The 24,487-nt window shown below is 38.6% G+C and overlaps 1 protein-coding gene across 2 annotated transcripts in view; it reads left to right on the forward strand.

Annotated features, from left to right (window-relative positions):
• Nucleotides 1-1,140: 1,140 nt before the first annotated feature.
• IPO7 (importin 7) overlaps nucleotides 1,141-24,487 on the forward strand; it is a 49,842-nt gene continuing 26,495 nt past the window's right edge. Inside the window, exons 1-6 of one of the 2 annotated variants that reach the window (XM_067540767.1) lie at nucleotides 1,141-1,317; nucleotides 13,551-13,632; nucleotides 18,354-18,507; nucleotides 18,969-19,127; nucleotides 22,916-23,072; nucleotides 23,946-24,035. In XM_067540767.1, the coding sequence (XP_067396868.1) occupies nucleotides 1,156-1,317; nucleotides 13,551-13,632; nucleotides 18,354-18,507; nucleotides 18,969-19,127; nucleotides 22,916-23,072; nucleotides 23,946-24,035 (804 nt within the window). In that variant the 5' untranslated portion in view covers nucleotides 1,141-1,155. Of the gene's footprint in view, nucleotides 1,318-13,550; nucleotides 13,633-15,189; nucleotides 15,473-18,353; nucleotides 18,508-18,968; nucleotides 19,128-22,915; nucleotides 23,073-23,945; nucleotides 24,036-24,487 lie in introns of those variants that run through there. The other variant, XM_067540768.1, reaches the window with a different exon arrangement.

The following is a 24,487-nucleotide window of genomic DNA, read 5'->3' on the forward strand; positions in this document are numbered from 1 at the left end:
TTTATCAACAAAATATATAATCTAATTAAAGAATTAAATCATGTTTGTTTGACAAGCCATATTTTCCATGAAATCATATGACTGGCATTAATTGTATTCCTATCCTTTAATTCTTTATCAAATGAATCCTGTATTACCTTTCATTAGTTTGCCTGGGAGTGATGTCAGGTTAGCTATCTGGGTTGTCTTGTTTACCCTTCTTGAATATTGGCACAGTATTAACACTCTTCCAGTCTTGTGATATTCCCCTATATTCTAAGATTTATTACAAATTAACATAGGTGGGCCAGCAATCTGCTCAACCAAGTTCAGGTCTCTTAGGTGCAAGTTATCTGGGCCTGCTGATTAAAAAATATTTATCCCTAGCAGATGTGGTCTAACGTCCATCTAAGTTGCTAATGGACTGGAATATACTTCATCATTCTCATGTGATATGAGTCCTGAGCATCTGCACTGGGAGTTGTGGGTGCTCACCACCTCTCAGGTACAGCATTATTCTATTCCCTATGATAAACCACAGAAAGAAATAGACCTGACGAAACATTCCTCCCCCCAAGTGAGTGTGAGGCTTTGAGGTATAACCAAAGTGTTTCCTTACTCCCCAAATAAAGATTCACTCTATTTGGAGGCAGCAGTGCTGAATGAAGGTCTTACTATCTATCAGTCCGGATAGTTACATGGCCCTCGGTTCTGTGACATACCAGCCCCTCAAAAATATTAATGAATGTATCCTCTCCATAGTCTTACGAAACAGGAAAAATGATTCCCCCCATTTTACAGAGGAGGAACTAGGTACAGCGAGAGAATAACTTGTATAAGGTCAACGGGGTGGGGCTGCCTGCAGGGGGCAGGGTGGGAAGAAGCCGTGGGTGAGGGGAGCAGGGATCTCCCCCCGGGTGTAAGGCTGGGAAAGGCGCTCTCTCTATATGGGCCTCTGTGTCAAGGCCGCCCGCTTTGTAGGCGCCCAGGTCGCTGGTGGGTCCGAGCCCCGGCCCTCGGAGGGGAGGAGGCCGCTGGCTGAGACTACAGCTCCCGTGGTGCCCCGCGGCGGAGCGGAAGGGCCCTGCTGGCCGCGGCGCGGGGGTAGCTGCTCTATCCGGGGCCTTGGCGCTTCTCTTCCTTTCGCGCCGGCTGCCGCTGTGGAGCGGCGGGTCCATGTGCGCATCGAACGGCGCTGCCCTGCCCTCCGCCTGCCCGCGCGCCGCTCGCCCCGGCCCAGGCCCCGGCCCGGCCATGGACCCCAACACCATCATCGAGGCCCTGCGGGGCACCATGGACCCGGCCCTGCGGGAAGCCGCCGAGAGGCAGCTCAATGAGGTGAGGGCGCAGCGGGGCCTGGGCTGGAGCAGGGGCCCGGCCGCCGGCAGGACGGGCGCGGGGCCCGGCCGGGAGGAGGAGGAGGAGGAGCAGCCCTCAGCCCCCGGGGCCGCAGCGGGGAGGCCTGAGGAGCCGCCGGCGGGGCAGGCGTGGGCCGAGGAGCGCTGGCGGGATCCTCGCGGATGGGGAAGAGCCCGGGGAGAGTAGGGGGCAGGGGAGGCTGGAGGCAGGCGGGATAAATGGCTGGGGACTCGCCTGCGCTCAGCCGGGGCAGGTGGGGAGCAGCCCGAGGGGAGCGGCGGCGTGGCGGGCCCGCTGAGGAGCCCTGCGGGTGGGAGACGGCGGTGGCAGGGAGAGAGGTCTGTCTGTCTATCTCTGTCTGTCTGTGCTGGAGGCGGTGAGCCGGGGGAAGGCCCCGGCAGTGCAGCGCTCCGCTGGGTGTGCAGCTTTCCTGCTCCGTCAGCATTGTCCTCCGCTACCTGGCAGCCCCCGACGTGGGTCTGGGCAGCCGCCGCTGGCTCTGGGTGCCCGGGTCAGCCCGTGCTGGTCCCGTTAGCGGCGATGACATTGGGACCCAGGCCACGCGTCCGATTTCCAGGAGCTTCTGTCAGGTGTTGCTCGTGGGTCTGGGGAAAGGAAAACCACGTTGGGTCATTTCCGAATTAAAATCGTCTTTGGTGTCGCTCTGGGGTGTAGTTCATCCCCACAGAGCCATGTGTTGAGTTGTAGTTTCGGGAGAGCGGGAGGAAGGGGTGTAACACATTCACTGCTCAGCTGGCGTGGCAGAAAGCACCCCATTCTGGAAGCTAAGAAACGCACAGCAGTAAATTATCTCCATTGACTTTTCTGTCCATCAGTGAACAATTTGTTCGGTAGTGTAGGTTGGCGATCTTTGTGGCTCGGAGGGACTGCATTTGGGACCTAGTTTGTGGCCATTTGTATGAATGTTAAAAGGCAGCCTCTTTCTCCCTCTAAATTTGAGAACTAGTGAGGAAGATTACAAGGTGGAGCTCCATTGCTTTGTGGTTTAAATGCCATGGCTAGCATTTATTTAAAAATAATTACGTTTTAGATAAGATTCTAACAGCTCGAAACTTTTTAATAGTATTTCATCTGTCGTTTTTGACCTTCATATCCAATAGATGCAACTCTTTTTGTTTTTCTTACGTTTGGAATATTTATAGCTTCTTTACATAGTGTCAACAGTGTAAATTTATGAAAGCAAGGTTTCTGCTCCAAAAGCTTACATTCTCTACATATATATCAGATGGAGGTTGGGATGCAATGAAAATAGCATGCCTTCTTAGTTCCATGACTTGCTTGATTTAAAAAAAAAAAAAAAGTTTTGGTGACTTGTTTCAGTCCATCTAATTGGCTAACACACTTCTGTGCTGGAGGGATGGAAACTAGGACTTGTAGACCTTTTAGAAGAGTTGTGTTTTAAGGATTGATGTGAAGAAGGACCTGGCATCAGCAGGATAGACTCTGTGAGATACAGGGCTGCTTGGCTACTTATAAGTTACTTTGAGTAGAGCTTTCCTCCAAGTAGATAATTTTTCTTCTTGGAAAATTATGCTTATAAACTGCCACTAATGTAGCAGTATGCTGCTTAATACCACAAGAAAACCATAGTACTGATAAGATTGGACCAAATATTGGACCATCAACAATATGAACATTTGAAAACCAAACGATTTTTCTATTTGCTAAAAGGTGTAATGAAATGTATTGTAAGTAGTATATTTTAAATACTTTTCCCTATGTAAAGAGAGATCACTTTATGGTTATATTTAATCAATTACTTATGTAATTTATTCATCTGATTGACTGTCCGTTCTATACACTTGCAGAAAATGTATTTGATGTATTTTAATCCTCAATTCAAATGTAATCTTTCATTTGTCTTTGAGTAAAAGTAATACAGAAGCACACACGCAGTTTGGCCAAAAATTAATATATTATACACAAATAAATCACCATTCATGGTAATTCAGTTCAGTACCTGTACTGATATTTACTGCAGGGTTCAAATTGTTGAGTATTCAGGAAACTTTTAGATCCTCTGGTAGTGGAGGACTCCAGATAGCAGATAAATACTGTTGATTGAGAAATCATGCTGACCCTCAGCTGCCTTATTTTGTTCACTACTTTTGAAGTGAAGCATGATGGCCTACCATCTATGTACAGGCACTCCATGTAAAATCTAAATATCCCAACTATTTTGAAATCCCAGGTCATTACTGTTCCAACATATAAAAATGCTGAGTTCTTTTTAAATGCAGGCTCATTGACAACCAAGAGAACTTTCATGGTTAAATATCATTGTTAGGTCCTGATTCTACAAACACTTCTGCGTTTGTATAACTTTACTTATATGAATAGTCTTTCTTATCTGAATAGTCAATTATGCATTTGTTTGCAGGATTAGGGCCTTAATTTGTATCCTTTAATTCAAATTGATGTTTTCTTCTCTAAAATGTCTCTTTCTGCTATAAAGATTAAACTGCTTCTAGCACTTGAATGATATAATGCAGGTGGCCAGTAGCTCACATGCCTTTTTAGTTTAATTCCTCCTAGCTGTCGTATCTCTTTATTGTGCTTTAGCTGAAATGGTTCTGATGGTCTGATATGAGACTTATTTTGAATAGAAGACTTGAGAATTGCTCTTCCTCTTTCCCTTAATTGGCTTCTTCTGATTTTACCTTCTGACAAAGGGAAACAGTTTTCATCAAGAGATTAAAGAATGAATTGACAGTCATAATTATTGTGAGAACCAAATGTTTTTACCAGTGCTTATTCTACTCTTGATATGTAATATATAACAAGGTGTATGTGCATAATTGCATAACCAGCAAATACATTATTTGAATTCGATGTAACAAATATTTTGAGACTTCTCTGATGACACTCCCTCCTTCAGAAAGTAGGGGACTGAGAGGCACATGTCTGGATTTTCCAGGCTCTGGTACTGATTGTCTGACCTTGGATAAGTCAATCTCTGCTTGACTTTAATACCATTTACTTCATTTTTTTTTTCCAATTCAGAAATTGATTGATTGTAAAGTGCTTTGAGATCTGCAGAGTTTGAAAGATATTATGTAAATACAGAGATCTCTGAGGGCTCTAATCTGTTGCTCTTTCTTAGTCAGTATCTGTGACACCATTAGGGGAGACTATTAGCTATGATCCACCAATGTCCTGTGGTCCCCAACCTTATTGAGTGAAAGCCCCACTAGTTAACACTAGGTAAAACATGCTCTCCCCCTCACCGGCCATAAATACATATAACCCTTATAAATGCACACAATGATGATAATACTGAATTACATTATTATAATAATAATAATAAATTACTCTTACCTGAGTAAGAAGCGAAGCCTTCCCTGGCGCAGCTGCCACTGTATGCCCCGTGTGGCCCTGCCTCTTCCCATCCCTCATGGACTGAGGGTAATGAAGGCAGGCTCTGGTGGGTTGGCCGGAGCTGCTCCTCTCCAGCCAAGCGTCTGGCCCGTATGGGGCTGGAGGGGGGCTGCTCCTCTGCTGCAGCCAGCATGGAGCAGGAGGCTGCTGCACCCGACACAGAGCTCAGGGGGGCTAAATGACCACAATATTACTGAAGCCTCATGGGCCCCCTGTAATCTTTGGCGCACTCCCTCCCCAAAGGGGTCCTGTGCCCCACGTTGGGAACCACTGCTGTAGTCCCTCCCCCCCGGGGCAAAATAGAAACCTACATCTAAACCAGCTGTCTGAGGTTCAGTATGGGCAAAACAGAGGTAGTGGTGGTTGATAGAGAGGAAAGACTTAGTCAAACAGGCAGAGTCTCTTATTACCTCTTCATTAGAGGGCATCTGTCTGTCCCAAGTTATCAAGATGGTGTGCAACCTGGGTGGGTCCCAATGGACTTATCTTTGCTCCTTGACTTCCAGATGGCTACCACTGCTAAAACATTCTTTTTGTTTTTGGCTGGATGGGAGGTTGCATATAATAGCTATATTCTACAGAGACACTTAGTTTCTACTTGGAATCTGACCCTTCAAGTAAGTAGCTCTTACCCCTCCTTTCTGATATATGTTCCCAACGGGGAAATCTTTGTGCGTTGAAAATGGTATGTAAAGAGAGCTCAGATACTAGAGTGATCAGTACTTCAGAAATGCATAAAGTGTTTAAGAAAGCAGCTATGGGAGAGAGTTGAAAATAAAATATAGTATTCCCACACTGTCTAAACTTCAGAACAGTCACTGTTTTGGTAGTTGGTGTTCCCTGCCATGTTTCTTCATTGTGATTTCACAGAATGGTGATGATTTACTACTCAACTCTGTCTGGCATAACATTACAACCTAACAAGATTAACTTGTAATATTAAGGCACAAGAATAACCCAAATGCAGATGAATTACCATTAAGATGATCCATTCAAATAATAATCACACAACTTTCTAGTATGAGAAGTTTGAAAAATTGATTGCAATTCTACATAATGCTACTTGACTCAGTAACCTATAATTTTTTTGGCGGAAAACGAATCAAGTTTGTTGGGATAAATTATTAATCTTTGTGAAGCTGTGCTGAAGCCGTTCCTTTAAAAAATCAGTCTTAATCTGACATCTTGTTGGTCTGAAATATATGTGGAATAACATGTTATATTGATGACAGAAGCATACCCTTCGTCTGACCAAATACATCAGTGTAATTCAGTTCAGTAGTGTTCATCTCCTGTTTTACACACACGTAAATGCCTTGATGCTGAAATAATTGATTTAATAAAATTCTTGAACCTGGACTAACTAGTGAAAGCTTTGGAGTAAAATGCATAATTTGCACATACAATCCTGCCTTTAATCCAAAAATCTGCAAATACTGAACAAAAATTAATATTTTTTTTTGGCATTTTAAAGTAGGGTAAGTATAGTAGTATCCCCATTTTTCAGATGGGTAAACTAAGATGAACTTAAGTGACTTGTCCATGATCATGCAGCAAATCAGTGGTAAAGCCAAGAAGAAAGCATAGATGTCCTGGCTCTGTGGCATTTTTTCAAACCACTAAGTCATGCTTTTTCAAGTAGGTTACTTTAATAAGGTATGCTTGCTTCTCAGTAACCATCACATTTCCCCACTACTCAAAAACTGACAGTGTTGGTACATGACATCCTTCTAAAAGAACTTAATCATGTTTCCCTTTTCCTTCTATGCATTTCTGTATACAATTAATTTAAGAGGAAAAACCCCAAACGTTTATACTCTTGTCTAAGATGTTTTCTGTACTTAAAACTCGTATTGACAAAATTGTGTTGGTCAGGGGTGTAAAAAAACACTTCCCTGACTGAAATAGCTATCCCAACAAAACCTCCAGTGTAGACACAGCTGTGCTGACACGGTGCTTCATAGATGTTATGTTTCTACACTGGCTGAAAAAACTATGAGTATGCTGCATCTACACTAGAAGACTATGCTGGTATTGGCTCTGTAGTGTAAACTTAGCTTAAGATGAGGGAGAAAGATTAGCCTGTGAAAAAGAAAGTTTGAAAATAATGTTGCAGATACCCAGGCAAACCTGCAATCCCCGGAGGCTGTCTCTTCACTCTGGAGGAAGAGAGTTGTGTTCTTAACTTGAAGTAGCAAACTCAGATTAACTAATATTAGGTAAAATCCGTGTGAAGACAAGGCATCTTGTAGTTTCCACATGAGTTGTCAGGTCGAGTACAAGCCAGTAGAGTTAGCTAACTCTAGTTCAAGCTGCACTTTTTTTCTTGTCAAAACAGGCTTCTGTACCTGCAGACTATTCTGATGAGTTAAGATTGCAATGGCTTGCCTGGCAAGATCTTATGTGAATGTATGCTCTCTTTACAGTAATAAAATAATAGCTCTAAGGAGATGAAAAAGCACCTCATGCTTTAATATGCAGTGTTGTTGTAGCTGTCGGTCCGAATATATTAGGGAGACAAGATGGGTGAGGTAATATCTTTTATTGGACCATCTTCTCTCTCACCAGTAAAAGATATTACCTCACTCACCTCATGCTTGAATAGGTGTCCTAACACTATTGCTTAGTAATATTACATATCTTATACTTTTTGTATGGAGCAAACAGTAATTCCACAAGAGAGAGGAGCTAGATACAACCAACTTGTGAAAAGATGAAATCAGAATGGCTTCAGCGTCTTTTTAATGGCCAACTGAATTCTTCATCCTAATGTAATAATGTCTTGCTGTTTAAGGCTACCATTTTTTGGATTAGTGAAAATAAACCACCTATGAAAGCTTTAAAGTATTAGACATTTTTTAAAAAACCTCAATGTTCAGTGATGTGTTTATCTTGCCAGGAAAAGATAAATAAAGAATTAATTGATAATGTACTTTGTAAAGCTATGCTGAACATTTAAAAAACTCTTACATCTTGTTGTAAAATAGTTACTTGCTCAAATAGTGGCAGAGACCATATAGATATGAAATAAACAGACATTTTTAGCAGTTTATATTTACTTTATTCTGACCTATTATGTAAATTATTAATCTGATCTTTATTAAAATGTGTGCTACCTTGGAAGAATATTTGTATTTGGTTTACATAACTTGTGGTTCCAGTCTAGCAAACTATAGTAAATATTTTTTTATTTTTAAAAACAGTCCTTTGGTTTGCTGCTTTGACTCTAACAATTTTGAAAAGCTATAATAGGCTTTTATGATAGCCTAAAATTTTCATACTCCAGAGGAGAACAAGAAAGTTTGTTACCTGTCTAGCAAAAATGAAATGAAGTTGCTGAGGTTTATCACTGAGTATAGTTTTTCACAAAATATTATATTTTGGTATTAACTATTATCCATTAAAGTTACATTTATCTTTATCTGGGAAAAGAATGTCTTTCCTCTGTTCTAATTAACTATCTGAAGTTCCATATAGTGTGATTTGCTTGCTCTCCTGTTAATTTCAGATTGAATTTTATATTTGAGATTATGTAGCACATTACACTTTTCTGTTTGTAATATAATTGTACATCTATAAATATATCAGATAGGCAGGTACATACCTAGTGAATTAACTTTGCTAGGAAATACTGCTATGAAATGTGCATGAAGATGTGTAGGGTTTGGAAAACTGATGCTATCAAACAGTAGGGTAACATTTGTGATCTGATAGAAAACATTCCTCAGATAGTAAAGCTGAATAGCAAAGATTGCTCAGGGGAAAAGTCCCTGAATTCTTTGACTCTTAGACAACAAAAAAGTCATACCTACCGGTGACAGTGTGTTAGGGTGGGGAAAGAGCAGTAGATCAGCCTTGCTATAAAGTGCTGAATTACATGGTAGAAAAGGACAGGCTTCCAGGACCGAAATTCTGTTGCAATTAAACATAATTGTAGTTCTAACTTTATTTTTATATGTACAAAACTAATGATATATGTAAACAAGGAAGATTAGAGCAAGATAATACTAATTTGTCTAAATTTTACTGATTCCAAAACCTTAGTCTTAAGAATTTCTACTGTTCTCTACAGAATTTGAGCATTAGGTAGAAGCACTTTTGCAAGACTGCAGTCTGTTGCTTTTCATTCCTGCGTTGGTGATGGTAACCACTTGTGGGATATTTTATTTGCACCATATCTGGTATATCTGAAGGCTGTGATAAGTGGAAATCTACACAAATAAAATCTTCTAAATTCAAACAGTTGCATAAGGAGGAATAAATAAGCTTTTATGCATTCAGGTTATTCCTGATTAAATGTGAAATATTCTGAAAGTCAGGTTTAAAATAATGAGAGGAAATTTGGGCATGAAGTAAGTCTTCATTCCCAACTCACTTATGTTCTTAGATATTCCAGCTCATCCTGGCCATTCAGAACAAAAGTAGTCAATGGCTGTATAAAACAAGTGCCTAAAACATAGAGCTTTTATTTATTTATTTATTTTTTTTTGTTCTGTGTCAGTGAACAGGAACCTGGAATGCTGGGACACAGCCATCTATTAGAGAATAAAAATATGGCAGGAGTTTAGATGGCTGAAACAGGCAATTGTATCAAAAACTTGTGGTCACAATGACTACCCGCAGTGTATGGTTCTCGTCTTAGGGCTAGTCTCCACATAAAACTTACAATGGCACAGCTGTATCGGTACATAAGTTTTGCTGACATATGTGCTAGTGTAGATGAGGCCTTAGTTAGAGTATGTAAGGTCACCCATTTTATGAAAATGAAGTACTCAGGTGCAACACAATGAGCCATTGGAATTATGAGTTTTGTTTGGTTTTGTTGGTTTGTCTCAGACAATTAGGGTATGTCTCCTGGAGCTGGGAGTCACATCCCCAGTGTAGTCATACCCTTAGGGTGAAATCCTGTCTCTGTTGATGTCAATGGCAAAATTCCCATTGAGTTCAATAGAGTCAATGTCACGCATTGAAACAGGCCCAGCTCTTGTTGCAGCCAATTGAAGGATTTCAGTGGAATTTCAGTCAGCATCTTAAATGTTTGAATGTTTGAAGGCCGTTTCTTAAATTTTCACCTTGCTTTCTGTTACTATTAATCTGACTTCTCTGAGGCCTGAACTTGCATTGGACTTATCAAACTGAGTCTTTTAAGGCTTAGTTGCATGTGTAGTGATGATAATGAGACATTTATTCTCAACACCTACCTTCAATTTAGGAGTATGGGAAAGATTGGGTTGTTGTGAACCACATCTTGAGAACCCATATTTGATATAAAATGTAAAGATGTGATGTGTAACTGTGTGAATTTAATGCTCATTAATTGCATAGATTAGGAGAACATCTTGCACCTTTCATACAGAGCCTATCTCACTACTGTGATGCTAGTAGCTAGTGGGTGACAGTGCAAACTACTTCAAGAATGAGCCTTTTCTTTGCTAAAGGGAATACACCTCTGTATTTGAATTAAGGTCACGTCCGTTCTGAATAAGAGCGTCCAAACTGGTTTAATTCAGTTTAAAGATGTGAATTTAATTCAGTTAGTTAATTCAGATTAACTTTTGGAATGTCTTTCCTTCTCCTGACAGTCTGTAAAAGTGATAAGGTGGCTGTGATGATTTTCTGGTACCCAGGACCGAAAGTCACCTCGTTACCCCCTGCCTCCCGGGTAATTCTGAAGAACATTAAAATGATTTCAGATTTTTGTGTAATTTGTTTCTTTGTATCCATAGCAAGCTACTTAGGAAACTCAAGTCACCTTTTAGATCAGTGGTCCCCAAACTTTGTTGGCCTGTGCCCCTTCCTTACCCGATCTGCACTCTCCCAGGAGCTGGGGCCCAGCAGCTTGCAGCCTGGGGCAGAGCGAGTCTGGGTGGTGCTCCCTCCCTGCTCCACGTGGGGGCTGGCCCAGGCCCTGCTGCACTTCCAAATGTTCTTCCGTGCACCCCTGGGGGAGGGGCACATCCCACAATTTGGGGTCCACTATTTTAGATAGATGGCATCATAAATTTGTGCATAAGCAAGCTTTCAGATTAAAAAAAAATTTCTAATGGAAATCCCGGTTAGCAAAATACTTAATCATATACCCAATTTTAAGCATGTGAGTAGTCCATTGACTTCAACATCAGTTGTGTGCTGAATTACTTGGCTGAATTGGGGCCTAATGCACGAGTCACTGCCATTGAAGCATTTTTCCAATTACTTGCCCATATCTTTGCTTTTCTCTGCTCTTGTCTCTCGAACCCTGGGATGATGCAGGAATAATTACCCCAGTGCATACTCTGTTTAAAAAATAAAAATAGTGGAGGCACTATTTCTGTGGACTTCCACAGTCTGCTATATATATCACATGTAGATTTTGTGATCCAATGCTTAGAATGTGCCTGCATAAATGTGCTTTTTAAAAAAAAAAAAAAAATCTGCAGCAAAAAATCTTGTTAACTTCCAGTTAAGTTTGCTTCTTAATGTTGTTTAAAATGAAGATGTTTCAAGTTTAAAAAAAAAAAATCACAACCAAACCATTAAAAAGTATGGAACTGACTAGGGAAAGGCAAGTTAGATGAATATTCATGCACAAGTGTAAATTATCACATTGTCCATTCCAAATGAATTTGTATCTAGAGCATTTAGGAGATAGATGTTGCTTTATGAAACTTGTCTAGAGAGACTCACAACTGGATAAACCAATCTGTTGATGTTGTAAATGCTTATAAGAAGCATTCATGCTGTTACTGATACTTGATTGCGTACAAAGAGCACTTGGTCCTGATAAAAATACGTTTTCCTGATGGCTTGATTATCTTGTAGAGGAACTATAAAATATTGTTTTATCATAATTTTATATTGTAACAGAGACATTCTTACATTTTTAATGTCCTAGGTAATGCCCTTGTAATAGTCTGGAAGATGTTAATTTTTTAATTTCATATAGGAAGTAGCAAAGCAGATAATGTGTAGGTAACAAACTTTTTTTTAAATAAAATGTAAGTTTTTCATTACTTGGTCCCAGGTGCACATCATTGATAGATACCCATATGCTGAAAAGCAGGTATAACCACTATATTGACTTACATTATCCAAAGACGAGAGAAAGCAACATTTTACAAGTGGATAAAGGACAAAATGGAGGAAGAAATGTAGCTTTTGTGTTGTGTGTTTAAAAAAAAAAAAAAAAAGCCTTTAAGCATTAATTGTATAGGCTTAAGGTCAAGTTCACTTCCTCCCAGAAACTTTTCTTCATGTTTAGTCTTTTTTCTAGTTTTTCATGCTGGAGTTAGGGACATATAGGACACTATCATAGTTTTTAAACTTGGCTAATAATATTGAGAAGGCATACAACACTTTTCTTGTAGGTAATGTTAATCAGTGTAGTGAAGAAATCTGCTCCTTTAAACGAGACTCATTGTGCATATCCTGCTAAATGTTGTTACATTGCTGATGTAACTGCGTTTTGGCTTCCTTGCAGAAGCCAAGGTTCCATAAGTTTGCCATTGTGCAATATACACTGATGTTGAGAATACAATTTTTATGTTACAGAAAGTCATATTTATGCTTGGTAATGAGGTAAACGCGAATCACCAGTCAGTTGTACTAAGAAATCGTTTTAGTGCTTATTTAATAATAGAGTTGCAAAATGTTAAGATTAGTCTCTCATGAATTCATGCCTTGATGAATCATCCATATCTCAATGTAAACGGAAGTCATTTGACATCCAATGCCCCCTATCAGCATTGCTTAAGAAAATAAAACTTTGGGCTTATTGGAAAAAATGGTTCCGTGTTTGAAATGAATGTTAACAGCAAAATGGACTTTGCCCAACTACGTTTACATGCAGTAAGACAAGAAAATTGCCTTTATTTCTCCTTGAGTGTATCTTAAATTATATTAATCATCTCCTTTACTTAGAAAAGAGTTAACTTATCAGTTTCCTTTTGTTGAGAGCAATTATAGCTCTCACAGTCTGATATTAATAGACTAGAGTTTGATGGTTCTCTATTTGAGCTGTAGACGTTGACATCCTAACTGTTTATATAAAGTGTATCATTTAAAAAATATCATAATGGGAGGTGATTTATATAACATTTTAGATATTCAAATTTTTCTTTAAACATGGCAGCAAATTAGTTTTAAATATAGGTCTATAAGCAAAAGCTTAGTCTAAACACAAACGTAACTTTTTTTAAAGATATGTTTATAGAGTGGTTCAAATTTTTATGTAGTCAAGCCTCAGGTCACGTTTAGCAGCAGACCACTAAATGACAGATATTAGATGAAATCTGAGAATATGATGGTGTTAGAAAATATGTAGAGCCTGGCATCTCCAATGCTAAAAACATAACATCACCATTCCATGCTGTCTTAATTCAGAATGCCAAGTTATTTAATTATGCAGTGTAGTCGTAACCATGTTGTCATGCTGTAATATGTTTGTCTTAAACTGGGACTGAATTTACTGTGTGGTAAAGAAATCTGGTTACAGAAATCTGTTTCAGACACTAGAGGGGTGAAAAATTAGTCTTCAGTAAGAAATAGGAATTTTTTCCCCACCATGTGATCTTCTGACTACAACAAACTCAAGGGGTTTGAAAAGCTTTCATTTGTCACTTGAATATTACAACATTGTTTCAATTGCTGGTAATTTGAATTGCTGATGTCATGCTGATTGCATCACATGGTACTCACAAATATTTTTGAAAATTAGTTACTTGGAGTATCCTGAAGCTTCAAAGTTTTATTTGCAAGATGGGATTTGATTTCCAAAAAAAATTTTTTTTTTTTTTAATACTGACTTACTTGGTTTTTTGTCTTCTGCTTTGCAGGCTCATAAGTCCGTGAACTTTGTTTCAACTTTGCTTCAGATCACTATGTCAGAGCAACTGGATTTACCAGTGAGGCAGGCAGGCAAGTTTTCTTTTTCTTTATACTCAAAATGTTTACGTACTCTATAAACATTACATACAAAAAACTTAAAACAACATTAAGGTTGCAAAGTCAAGCATTGAAAAGCTAGGAAATGCCAGAATGAAGGTTGCCTGTCCAGTAAATAAGACCTGTAATCACATGTTGAATGATGAGGATAAAAAGAAAAATTGAATAAGCTACCAGTTTAGTGAGCCCAATCTGTTCTGTGCAATGAATGAATGTCCTGTGGAAAAAATAGTACGCAATTATACTGAATTGCATTATAATAATGGAAGACTATCATGCATATGCATACAAGGAGGCCAAACTAAGGTGGCACGGGCAACCATAACTTTTGCTTTTCTGAAATTTTGAGTGCTTGCCTTTGTAACAGTAACATTCTTTTTAAAGTAATTTCATTCACCACTTTATAACATACTAAATATATACAATTAATAAGAATCTGCAAATGTTAAGCTATACAATTGCTTAAATATATATAATTATAATGTATTCTTATAGGTAGCAAAAATATGTACCAAATCTAGGATCAAGGCTCTATTAATTATAAATCAACATTTTTAATCGTTATATCACTCAGTGATAATACACATTTTTTTTAGAAAATAACTGAAGTACAAATGGAAAAATTGATTAAAATCAAGGATTTAAATTGAGGCTTTCCACTTGGTGATTTCAATCTCTCCACCCTGTTTCTTGCTCTCAGTTCTGGTGTGTGCCACCACAGTAGTTCATCACAGTCAGGAAGAGCAATTTTAGGAAAAGTTATTACCCAATCCCAGAGTAGAGCATGCTCAGTACTGACTCAGAAAAGTTTTTTGCTGAACTGTAACAAGCCTGTACTGTGCATGTGCAAATGGTGATTTTCAGAAGCTTATCACATGGCCACACTTGAGTGAATGTTCACAGGGACAGCAAAGGTGCATCTCTGGACCCAGAGAAACCCCCTCCCCATCAGCCTCATTTTTAGTCCCTGTTCTAAAGCCTGGAGGCGCTAGAACTTCTCAACAAAACAGTGTAAAAATATTTTAACATTGGTAAATATATTTTCCCCTGACCTCATTCTCAAAAACAACTGATATTTTTTGCTAAAAACTTAAGTCAATGAGAGGGAGACACTTACCATTGGAAAATCTCAGCCTAAACATTTTGGCACAATTATATGTTGTTGAAAATTGGGTTTCATAATATAAATTGTTGGGCAACTTTAATTTTAGTTGGAACTACTAGTTATAGCTATAATTTTGAACTTGCCAGTGGAGGTGTACGGCGAGCCTATATGCTGTGGTTTTCCTATGATTTGAGTTGTGCTAAAGTAACTGTCACAGTGTCAGGATATCTGCACCAATTTTCCCCTTCCATGTTCCACCAAGGGCACCCACTTTAGATCCTGATTCCTACCCGTCACCTCTCCTGGGCAGAAATCTGCGTCTCACTCCCTTCTGACTGCAGTTTTAAGGCTGCACAGCTCCCTATATTACACTGCAATATCTCCAGCAAGATTACACGGCAATATCTCCAGAATGCATAAACTGTGCTTGTGCCTGTGCTTTGCTTTCTCTTTGAAGACTATGATGGGAGTATTGCCTGCAGTTATGAGTTATCACAAAGCTCCTTCTAAGCAATCATATTTATTCTTAAGGTAAAACCATTACAGAGAAAACATAAAAATCAAAGTTCCTATATGCATGGTAGAAGGCTTACCAGAGGTCATTCATCAGTCGGAAGGGGCTCTACTAGGTCAAGTCCTTTCAGCCCTTCTGGAAGGATGCCCTTTGGACAGAAGATCCTGTCTATTTGCTGAAATAGAAACAAGACTGTGAGTCAGTTTAAACTCGGGTATTTATCTGTCTGTTGGTCTCTGGAGAATCTAATTTAAACTAGGGGCAAGTCTACTCGTGCTGCTGTACTAATGCAGCTGTGCTGCTGCAGTGCATCTGAAGAAGACGCTCCATACCGATGGGAGAAAGCTCTCCCTTCAGCATAATAAACCCCCCTCAACAAACAGCAGAAGCTATTTCAGCTGAGGATAGAGTTGTGCACACGAGCGCTTATGTGGTTGTAACTTACATTGCTCAGCGGGGTGGTTTATTCACACCCCTGAGCGACATAAATTATGCTGACATAAGCTGTAGTGTAGGCATAGCCTTAGATATGCAAGCCTCCCTTAGGGTAGGGTGCTGTGGTAGCCCTCCCCCAGTGAGGAGAATATATCTATATATAAATAATTTGTTTAAATCAATGGATCTCAAAGATACTGCATAGGGTTGCAATATCTGTCACGTTTCACCCTAGAAAGGTTAAATATAATCCTGGCCCACAATAATACATAAACTTAATGCAGAGTGGTCTTTCAAGGATATTGGAAGAAAATTACCATATCTGTCATAGTGACCGCCATAGACTTTTCAAGGCTTTGGTTATCAGTGCTGTAGCCTATGAAAAATTATAGGACATCTCTAATTATAAAAGCTTGATATAATGTTACATTTAGCAATCTTTTTATTGAAATCAAACAGTCAGTTTCTCTTCACTAGTAATTTATTTTTTAATTCCAGAATTATATATGGAAAAAAGTAAGAGTTAAACTTTTAAGATGATCAGAAGTAATTGCTGACTGTTTTGCAGAAGAGGACTCAATCACTGTTTTGTTGTTTTTTATTCGCTGAGGGCTTATGTACACTAGCACTTAGTTCGGTATAATTTGTCAGGTGGATGTGAATAAGCCACCTCCCTGAGCAACATAAGTTACACTGAGCTAAGCACTGGTGTGGACAGAGCTATTTCGCCAACATAGCTACTGTTTCTCGGGAAGGTGGAGTAATTATGCTGATGGGAGAGCTTTCTCCTGTCAGCATAGAGTGTCTGCACTAGCAGTTCTACAGCAGCACAGCTGCGTCGGTATAGCTGTGCCCTTCTAGAAATTCTAGTATAGACTAGCTCTGAGTGCATGCCTACACAGGAGCTAGGAGGGTGCTTCCCAGTATGGGTAGACAGACCCATGCTAGCACTGCTTGGGCTAGCAGACTAAAAACTGCCTGCCTACAATCCCACCTGACCTCTGGCGGTGGCCACACTGTATTTTGGCATGCTAGCTTGAACAGAGCTACCACGTGTCTGTCTGCCTGCACTGGAATGCACTGTCCCAGCTTTTTTGTAGAAATAACCTCAGTTTGGATGAAGAGTGTTTTGTCTTCTGCGACAGAATGACTTGAAAGATTAACTTTTTATCCTGACTCCTTTGTTTACCCTATTCAGAATTGGATCCTGTTCTTTTGCTTCCCTCTTTCCTTCCAATCTGCTTGTACTGTAATGAATGTGTTGTGATCAAGAATATTGACAACTGCCACTGAGATACTAAAGTCACTCTGGTCAATTGGAGGAGAGTGTTGGAGAGTAATACACGGCCTATTTTTGGCAGTACACGTAGTAAGGCCAGATCTTGATCACTTGGTTGAGTCTTCCAGCTCTAGTAGCTTATTCTACTTGGCAACACAAGGTCTCATAGTAAAACAAGGAAAAACTAAGCAGTGTGTGGAGGTTCTTGGCTCTTTTGAACTTGTTACTTTTACATTGTGTCAAAGCTGACTGAGTTGGAACTAATCATCCCACCATCCTTTGCTATTTCTTTGAAAATTGCTCATATATTTCAGTAGTTTAGTTCATTTACCTTTTTGGGGTAAGTAGGATAACTTCTAATTACAGAAAATGAGGAAAAGGACAGCAGAAGAAATAATCTGAACTCAAACCATGATCTTGTTAGCTGACCTATACAGGCACAAGAGTCTGCTAGTATAAATCAGCTGGCAAGATCAAGATCTACATCATTATCACATTCAAAATAACAGGTTTACAAGACATGTTTTCTGAATCCTTCCTGATACTGATCCACCTAAACATTTAATTGAAAACCAATAGAGAGCCTATGGTACAGCCTACAGGTGTAGAATCAGAATTCAATTAATATCAACTTCGTTGTAACTTCATTTGTAATTCTGAACTTTCTTTTGCACTTGTAAAGAAAAAAGATTCATAAAGCACTGTAATCTGGATTCTGCTACATAAACCGTTTGAATTTTCATCAGTTAGCAAAAACATGCATCTATGTCAGGAACCTAATGTCTGCTATAAAGAGTCATAACATATAATCTTTGTACAGAGAAACTCAGTTTCCCTTCAGAATTCACTTGGATGTAAAGCAGACCACGTAACCCAAACATCATCACATTATATAACAAAATTAGACTTTTAAAATACAAAGCAATTTTTGACTATAGCTTTAATATTGACTAGCCTTGTTTTAAAATACCGAAAAATTGATCTAAAAATAATTACAAAGGAAGATTCTTCAGAGATACGTTTAATAAAAGTCACTGCAACTCTTATTTATAAGAAGTGGAAATATATCTTTCAATACTTTTCTTTTCAAAAACATTATCTGAAAAAATAATAGTGTTGTGTATAGCAATCTTAAAAATATTACAGATGCCACACTTGATAACTGTAGAAGGCAAAATTTTGGAAATGGGGAAATTAGTGGGTTTTATTTGTGTGTAGGGTGGTTCTTTGATATGTTAAATATTGTCCATTCAATTAGAGTTCATTTATGGAGTGCATTTTTTAAATGGAAAAATACATATGTCAGCATATTGACTGACTTTTGTTTTGATATCAAGTGATGTCTTGCCATTATATGACAGGTGTTATCTACTTGAAGAATATGATAACCCAGTATTGGCCTGATCGTGAAACTACACCAGGGGAAATCCCACCTTATTCCATCCCAGAAGAAGACAGGCATTGTATTCGTGAAAATATTGTAGAAGCCATTATTCATTCACCTGAGCTGATTAGGTATACAGTTTTAATTTGCTTATAAATTAGTTATAGTTTTGATATTGTTCTCTTGAAACTAAGAGCACTTGCATACTAAATTTCATTGTGACTTGTATTGTAAAACACAGATTTTGTATTGGAGAGCATAGAATTAATGCTGTTAGAGAAAATGGCTTTTTGTTCTTCATGTGTACATTGTACAACATGTAGGGGATTTATTTGCGTACACATCTTTTGTACTTAGAGAAGAATGGATTCCAAAATATAACCCTTTACAAAATTTCAGAAGGTAGTAAATGCCAAGCAGGAGGGAAGTAGAAGACCAGATAGATGCCTCTATGTGTAAACAAGACTTAATCTGAACTCATGTTGAGTCTTATTTGTTCAGCCAAAAATGAGCTGTTTCCTCACCACAAAAAAACCCTCTTAAAATAATGAAGATAGTTATTTGTTTAACCATATGTTTGTTTGACTTTCAGAGTACAGCTTACTACTTGCATTCACCATATTATCAAGCATGATTACCCCAATCGCTGGACTGCAGTTGTGGAGAAAATTGGTTTTTATCTTCAGTCTGATAACAGCGCTTGTTGGCTTGGAATTCTCCTCTGTCTTTATCAACTCGTGAAAAACTATGAGTGAGTTTTCCCCAAACAAAAATCATTGAATATCTATCCATCTGTAGCAATATATTTTCTGTAAGTTGTACATATACTGCTGAATATACACTGGATCTTAGTGTATAAAGTATTGAATTGCATGTTGCACTGAACACTGATATTGGAGGTAATTAATATAAACCGCTGAATTTAATAACAACCCTTGATAATATTTCACCCTCTCGAGGTAGTGACACATGTCTTTCCTAACTAGTTCCATAAATATAGTACATAACAATCTTCCTTCATTTTAAAGCTTTGAGATTTGAGATCAGAATACTAGGGTTTCTTTAAAGCATTAATTTGGCAGTCGCTTTCTAAGGGTTAAAGATGGGCATGGTAGCACAAGTCTCTTAGAGATAGGGAAAAGGGGACAGAAGCACAGCTTACTCAGAAGAAGCAATGTTTATTAGATATCTAGACAATTTGTAATCTAGAGATTGCATTACATGTTAAAAAAGATGTGAAAAATATGTGAAGGTTGTGAAGTCCAAAAACTCAAAAGTTACGAAATGCCAGAATGAAGGTTGTCTGTGTAACCTTAGTTTGGGCCCCTTGTGCGTATGCATTATGATAGTGTTGTTCATCCTCACATAGGAAGTCTGTAGCAGAGCCACAGATAAAATCTTCTTTAGTATCCCAATCTAATGCCTTAAATACAGGAGAACATTTTCTGCTCTGCAGCCTCTTCCCATTCCAGAGTTAGAGATCTGAACCTATCATGTGAAAGGTTCAGTGTTGCTGGGAGCATGTTCAGTGCAGCTGACATGCATGATGCTGGGGGTGGACTGGAGGATGCTCAGTGTAGTTGGCAGGTAGGGAGCATGCTCACTGCAGATAGAATGTTCAGAGTTTTTATTGAGACATTTATAATGGGCACTACTGAGCATATGCAAATAGCAATTTTCAGAAATTTATAACTCAACCGAATTGTGGTAGATGTTTGCTGACCTCATGAAAATCTGTGATTCTGGATTATTCCCCCTGCCAAAGTTCCTGATCCTAATGGTTAACCTGTTTTCACTAAAACTTAAAAATCATTCTAAGGAAGAGACCTGTCATGGAAGGAGGTGAAAGAATTTGGGCTGTGCATGAGGAAGATGAGGGATGATGAACTTGTATAAATGGGAGACATGTCTTATTGTGTCTAGCAAGCTTCACTATAAGATATAAAATAAGATTCTCTGGTATGTAGGGATTTGTATTAGTTTACCTTATACTGTGGTGCTTTAAAAGAATTTTGCTATAAATACAGAATAAGCAAGCAGTTAATAGGCTTGTTCTTAGTCCAGGTACTCAAGAGCTTTACCTTATGATCATTGCTTACCAGTGCATGATTGGTTTTACAGCTAAATCAATGGGGGCCAGAATTTCAAGTTAGATGTTGATTACACTTGTGCATGCTTAATTTGTTTATGAATACCTGATGTTTGGCTATAAACCAGGTGTATCTAAGCATAAATTCAGTTCATGCAATTCCATGTGTTAACTTTGAAAATCTGTCCTTCACTGTGAAGTGTTATGGCTTAGACTACACTGTTGCAGCCTGTGGGTCTTTCAGTTTTAAATTAATCTAAAAATATTAACAAACTTTAGACCAATTTAAGAACTGCATTGACTTTTCAGATGGAAAGCAAATCACTTGGGCCCTTCTGCATTGTTGTTTCAAAGTCAGATAGTATTTTAATTGGCAGGCCTTTACATAGGTTAAATTGTTTTCTCTCATCTTTCCTGTTCTGATATTACCATGTTCTTTTTCATTGTATGTTTAAGCAAGTTGGTAATGAACTTTTCTCGAGCAATATTTTTGCTACCTGATTTTTCTTAGGCTTCTGATGAAGTTAATCTGTAGGACTATATTTATGATTTTTTGATTGGACTCTTGCTGTTTAGTTGTTATAGTTCTTATAAGACGTGCATTTAGTATCCGATCACATAGGTTTTCATTGTTTTTATGAACTGACACTATTAGAAGATTAATTTGTGTATTTAAGTTCAACTGTATTAAGTCCACAAATGTGTTGGCATAAGAATGAGGATACTTTAAGTAAAGCTGTGAATTCCGAAGTACAATAGTGTAAAACTTCGTTCTTAAGTTCTTAGTTTAGAACATCACTGGCAGCATCAGATAATACTTTAATCTGACAATTGTTCAATTAATAGGATCTTTTCTTTATTATAACTAGAGCTGGTTTGAAAAAAGTAATAACATTTTGTGGATGTAGAAGGAGAACAACCACCAACAGTGCTGCTTAATGATCAGGTGGGGATGTGGCAGGTCACCTCCCCATTGCAAATACAATCCTGTCTTTCAGTCCCCCTCCTTGCCCCCTGGATTTCTAGTCCTTCCCTTTTGTATGGGGACTTTTGGGTCTGGCCCTTGAATGGTCAAAGTCTTTCCTAGACTCTTCCTCCAAGATAAAGGCTCCTATTGTTGTCATGTCATTTTGGAGTGGATAGAGGAGCTCAGGAACACCCTTTCTACCAGGTTCCAGTCCAGGGCCCAATAGTAGGCAGTGACACTTTGCACCTTGGGGTACTAAGTAGATGCCCCCCGGACCACTTCCTACCAAGTGGTCTTTTCCCCACAGAGTAAATCAAAGAATCTCAAATGAAGCCTCTGACCTGCACAATCAATCACCTGCCTCTCCTTTGTAGGTTTGCTCAGGCAATAAGCTTCTGGGCAGCACTTGCACAAGAGTTCAGAGCAGCGGTGTGCTCCCTTTTGCCTACCTTCCTCTGAGCTGCTCTGCTTCCCCTTTTACTCCCCGCCTGCAGCTTGTACAGGCATCACAGGTGTGGTTGGGCAGAGCCACCTGGGCCCAGAGCTGCTCTTTTGCTCTCCAGTGTGGGGGTTTGTACACCCCATCACAGTCCAGGATTTTGATATTTTGATTTTTGGTTTTGTTCCAGTTCCAGACATAAAAATAGAAAATTGTCACTTTTCCTGAGAAATTGCATACTTTTTCATTTGGTCTGTATGAAATTTTAGTTTGTATTGACTTCATTAGTGCTTTTTATGGAGCCTGTTGTAAAACTCGGCAAATATCTAGATGAGTTGATGTACCCCCTGGAAGACCTCTGTGTACCCCAAAGTGTATGCGTACCCCTGTTTGAGAATCATTACCCTACAGCCACAGCCTGTGAATGCTCCAGCTAGCAAGGAACTGCAAGCCTATAAGGCAAGGCTCCCCAAGAACCCCGTGGAGTTGGATGGGCAATATGACAGGAGATGACTTCCTCCATTGTCTCGGTTCCATCAGAATTTTGTTGAAATCTAGAAGCCTCCACAGAATGTTTAATTTTGACAAATTAGCAAATTCCAGTGAAAAAGTGTTGTGTTTGGATATTTTCTGACCAGCTCTACTTATAACATTCTTGCCTATAAAATTATGGGTTTTGCTCACTGTTTTCCTGCTGCTCTGACCTTGTTTTACCATAGAAAATTGTGTGGCATATATGTGATGTGGCATTCAAAGTAAGTGAGTCAGCAGGAGAACATTACTGAAATGTTGAACTATAGTAAAGTAATGGAAGCTAAGCTGTTTTCTAACTTCATTCAGGTTTGGCTGTTTGCGTAAATATAGCTTCATTTTTTAATATGAACCCATGAATGCCACAGTAAGATATTACTCAGTTTTAAAAATAATCTATCCTTAGGCGCTGCAGTGGCCTATCTGACTCTCCTTTGTGCAGGCACAACTTACTTTTCATATCAGTAAAGTTAGTTGTAAAATCTTTATAAAGCATTTTATTCTTGCCTAAAGGTACAAGAAACCAGAGGAGCGGAGTCCCTTGATAGCAGCAATGCAGCACTTCCTACCGGTTCTGAAGGATCGTTTCATTCAGCTTCTGTCTGATCCATCTGATCAGTCTGTCCTCATCCAGAAACAGATCTTCAAAATCTTCTATGCTCTTGTTCAGGTGGAAGCAAATTTTCCATATTCTTGAGCAATGATTTAATCTGCAGATTTACTTTTCTCCTCATAAAATAAATTACACCCTTAGTAGTAATGTGCTTGGAACAACATTACCAATTAGATTTCATTTGAGTCATTTTTCACCAGTGCTCAACTACGGTATGAGTAACAAGCTTTTGGCATGATTTGGTGTACATAAACCCAACAATACAGATTTTTTCAAGTCATTTGCTGTTAGTTTAAAATTAGGTTACAAATCTTTGGAGCCTACTGTCTTTGAAGTATTTGGAACCTGCCAGTGCTACCCCTGAGTAAGCCAGAGTGGTCATGACAGAACAAGAGCCGTTTTCTAACCATGGAAACAACCCTGTATCATAGTTTTGTAGAGTGTTAATATATTGTGCTTATCTAACGGAAGGAAACTGGAGTAACATGCTATTCAGTGCAAATATTCCTTTAAAAAGGAAACAATATTGATATTAGATGGGGCGGGTTGTTTGGCTATGAAATTTAAAACCAGATCTGTGCTGATCCCTCTATCAAACTTTGTGAAGAAAACAATTGTCTTTGATTCAGGAAGATATAATAACTTAGATATTGTGATATCATCTTTTAGCAAAATTCTAAGTAAAGCAGAATTGAAATGAAGGAGAATGTTTTTGAGGATGTAGAATAGGCTGCTAAAGATCTCTCTCTCTAACACCATCTAATACCACTCTCACTTCTTTGCTGACTGCTCATAGTATCCAAGTATATAGCAGACATTCAGTAAGGTTTTTTAGAGAAGCATTCAAACATACATAATTCGAGCAGTGGATCAGGTTGTTTTAAATGGCTTTATACTGAACTTATTTTACGTTCATTGCTTTTTAAATAGTATACGTTACCTCTGGAGCTGATAAATCAGCAAAATCTGACGGAATGGATAGAAATTCTAAAGACTGTTGTGGACAGAGATGTACCTGCGGTAAGTACTTTTTTGTGTGTATTTCTCTTTGGGCTTATAAAATGGCTTCTGAATTCAGTTTCCTATATTTAAAAGTTGGTTTAAAAAGTTAATAGTACTGGTTTTTTTATTCTTTCCACAAGACATCTCCTAAGTGTGTGACAGGACAAATAAGGTTTTGTAAGGCTAATGTAGTTTAATCAGAGACTAAGTGGAGAAAGTTTCAAGTATAACCTGTTACTTATAGACAAAACAGCAACTTTCAAATTGTATTGTAATTTATGTTGGCTTTTTGCAAAGGAAAGTTGTATCTGAACGTTTATATGTTCTTTACATTATGGGCTTTCGTTTTTTTTTAACTCTAATATCTTTATATCTCATTTCTGTTGAGCTGGAAGAATGCTACATAGCTAATAGTGAAAAAAATAAAAGCAAAAAAACAATTTTTTTAATCTGACATTTCAGCATTAGTC

The sequence above is a fragment of the Emydura macquarii genome, unplaced genomic scaffold (assembly GCF_026122565.2).
Source record: "Emydura macquarii macquarii isolate MOO-44397 ecotype Brisbane River unplaced genomic scaffold, CSIRO-AGI_Emac_v2 contig_587, whole genome shotgun sequence".
NCBI classification, from domain to species: domain Eukaryota; kingdom Metazoa; phylum Chordata; order Testudines; family Chelidae; genus Emydura; species Emydura macquarii.